The sequence below is a fragment of the Corvus brachyrhynchos genome, unplaced genomic scaffold (genome assembly GCF_000691975.1).
Source record: "Corvus brachyrhynchos isolate BGI_N302 unplaced genomic scaffold, ASM69197v1 scaffold83, whole genome shotgun sequence".
NCBI lineage: Eukaryota > Metazoa > Chordata > Aves > Passeriformes > Corvidae > Corvus > Corvus brachyrhynchos.
The window spans coordinates 1,604,916-1,606,386 of NW_008238464.1; the positions used below are offsets into that span (position 1 = coordinate 1,604,916).

Here is a 1,471-nt window from a genome sequence, read left to right on the forward strand (position 1 = left end):
CGATGGCGTGAGGTAAGTGAAGCTGCGTGAGCCGTGCCGAGAACGCGGGCTGTGCTGCAGCAGCTGGGGCTCGCCGTCTCTTTGCTTCTTCCTGTAAGTGCGGTGGAAGATCCGCTGATATAAATAATGGGACAATAAAGCCTGTTTTTTGAAAAAAGCAAACAACAAACAACAGCAACAAAAAAAAACCCCGACACAAGTGTCCTGCTTTCTTCTTTCTTGGAAATCTGGCTCCCCGGTACTGAAGTGCGCTGACGGGGAAGGCGCGGTGGGAAGATAAACTCGGCCTTATCTGTAGTCGGCCAGGAGCCTGAGTGGGAGAGATAAGGAGCTACTGCTGTATAAAGGCAGAGGGAAGTAAGATGCCAGGGTGCGAAGCAAGATGGAGGTGGTGATCCTGAGCTTGAAAGGTGTAGAGAACAGCGAGCCTTGCTCTGTCAACCAAAGGAATTACGGTGGCAGGGATGACAACAACAGAACACGTGGAGCTCTCAAAGCCCATTAAATAAATAAATAAAATGATGTCTGTGCTCCCTGTGAGCGTTGTTGTTTCTGCTCCATCTTGCTTTGCTCCTGAGGAACACGGCCATAAGAAGGTGGGGTTGCACCTGAGACCCCCTCTGCCCAAGTACCTGGTGTTTGCTGCCTGGCTTCCACGCTGTCTCTGTGAACGCCGGCCACCTCCTCCTGCCCCGCAGCAGCAGGAGCCGGGTTCTCCTGTGAGAGGGCGCAGCACCGTGTGTGCTCCCAAGGCTCTTTGGAGGGGAGTGGGAGGGAAAGCTTTGTACACTGAGAAAATCTGGCTAAGGGGAAGGAATTACTGTACTTAATGTTGCTGCCTCGCAGACAAATTCCCTGCCAGGGAACGTCTCTCATTCCTGGAGCTGCATTTGGTCATTGCCATAATGCGAGTGCTGCCTCCTCGGACCCCCTATTAGGGAAAAGGCCAGTCAGTCAACCTCAGGGTAGATGGTACACTTCTGGTTACACTTCGCCTACAATGCGGGGAGATGCTGGGGATGACGGACCAGCAGAGCCCGGTGAAGGACTGGGGGGGTGTGCCTTGTGCACCCAGGAGGTGTCCTGGGCACGTCCCGCACAGGAATTCTTCCTGGTCACTGTACTGCTGCCCTTCTCCCTGAAAGCTTCCCCCTTAGCCTCTCCATTCCCCCATTTTGACTTAGCTGTCCCATTTGCCTCCAGGTAAAACCTTTTCAAACGTATTTATTTTGACTATCAGGCAGGTTTCATGGCCAAACAGGCCACAATGCTGCCGGCAAGTCCTGGGACCCGTGGGAAGGCAGGAGGGCTGGAGGGAAACTACAGATTGGGGGCATAATTGAGATATTTTCCGGGGCTGCCTGAGGACCAGGAGGGAAACAACAAGATCCGGGGCGCCACTTAGACATTTTCCGGGAGCTGCCCGAGGTCCAGACTGCGGCGAGCAAAGCCGCTTTCGCAAAGCCGGTCG

General features: G+C 54.2%; 1 protein-coding gene across 1 annotated transcript in view; it reads left to right on the top strand.

Annotated features, from left to right (window-relative positions):
* Window position 1: 1 nt before the first annotated feature.
* The window catches only part of EIF5B (eukaryotic translation initiation factor 5B), a gene marked incomplete at its 5' end in the record, with an annotated part of 38,589 nt that continues 37,119 nt past the window's right edge, over window positions 2-1,471 (top strand). The window contains one exon of the mRNA XM_017736968.1: window positions 2-12. Coding sequence (XP_017592457.1) covers window positions 2-12 — 11 coding nt within the window. The remainder of the gene's footprint in view (window positions 13-1,471) is intronic.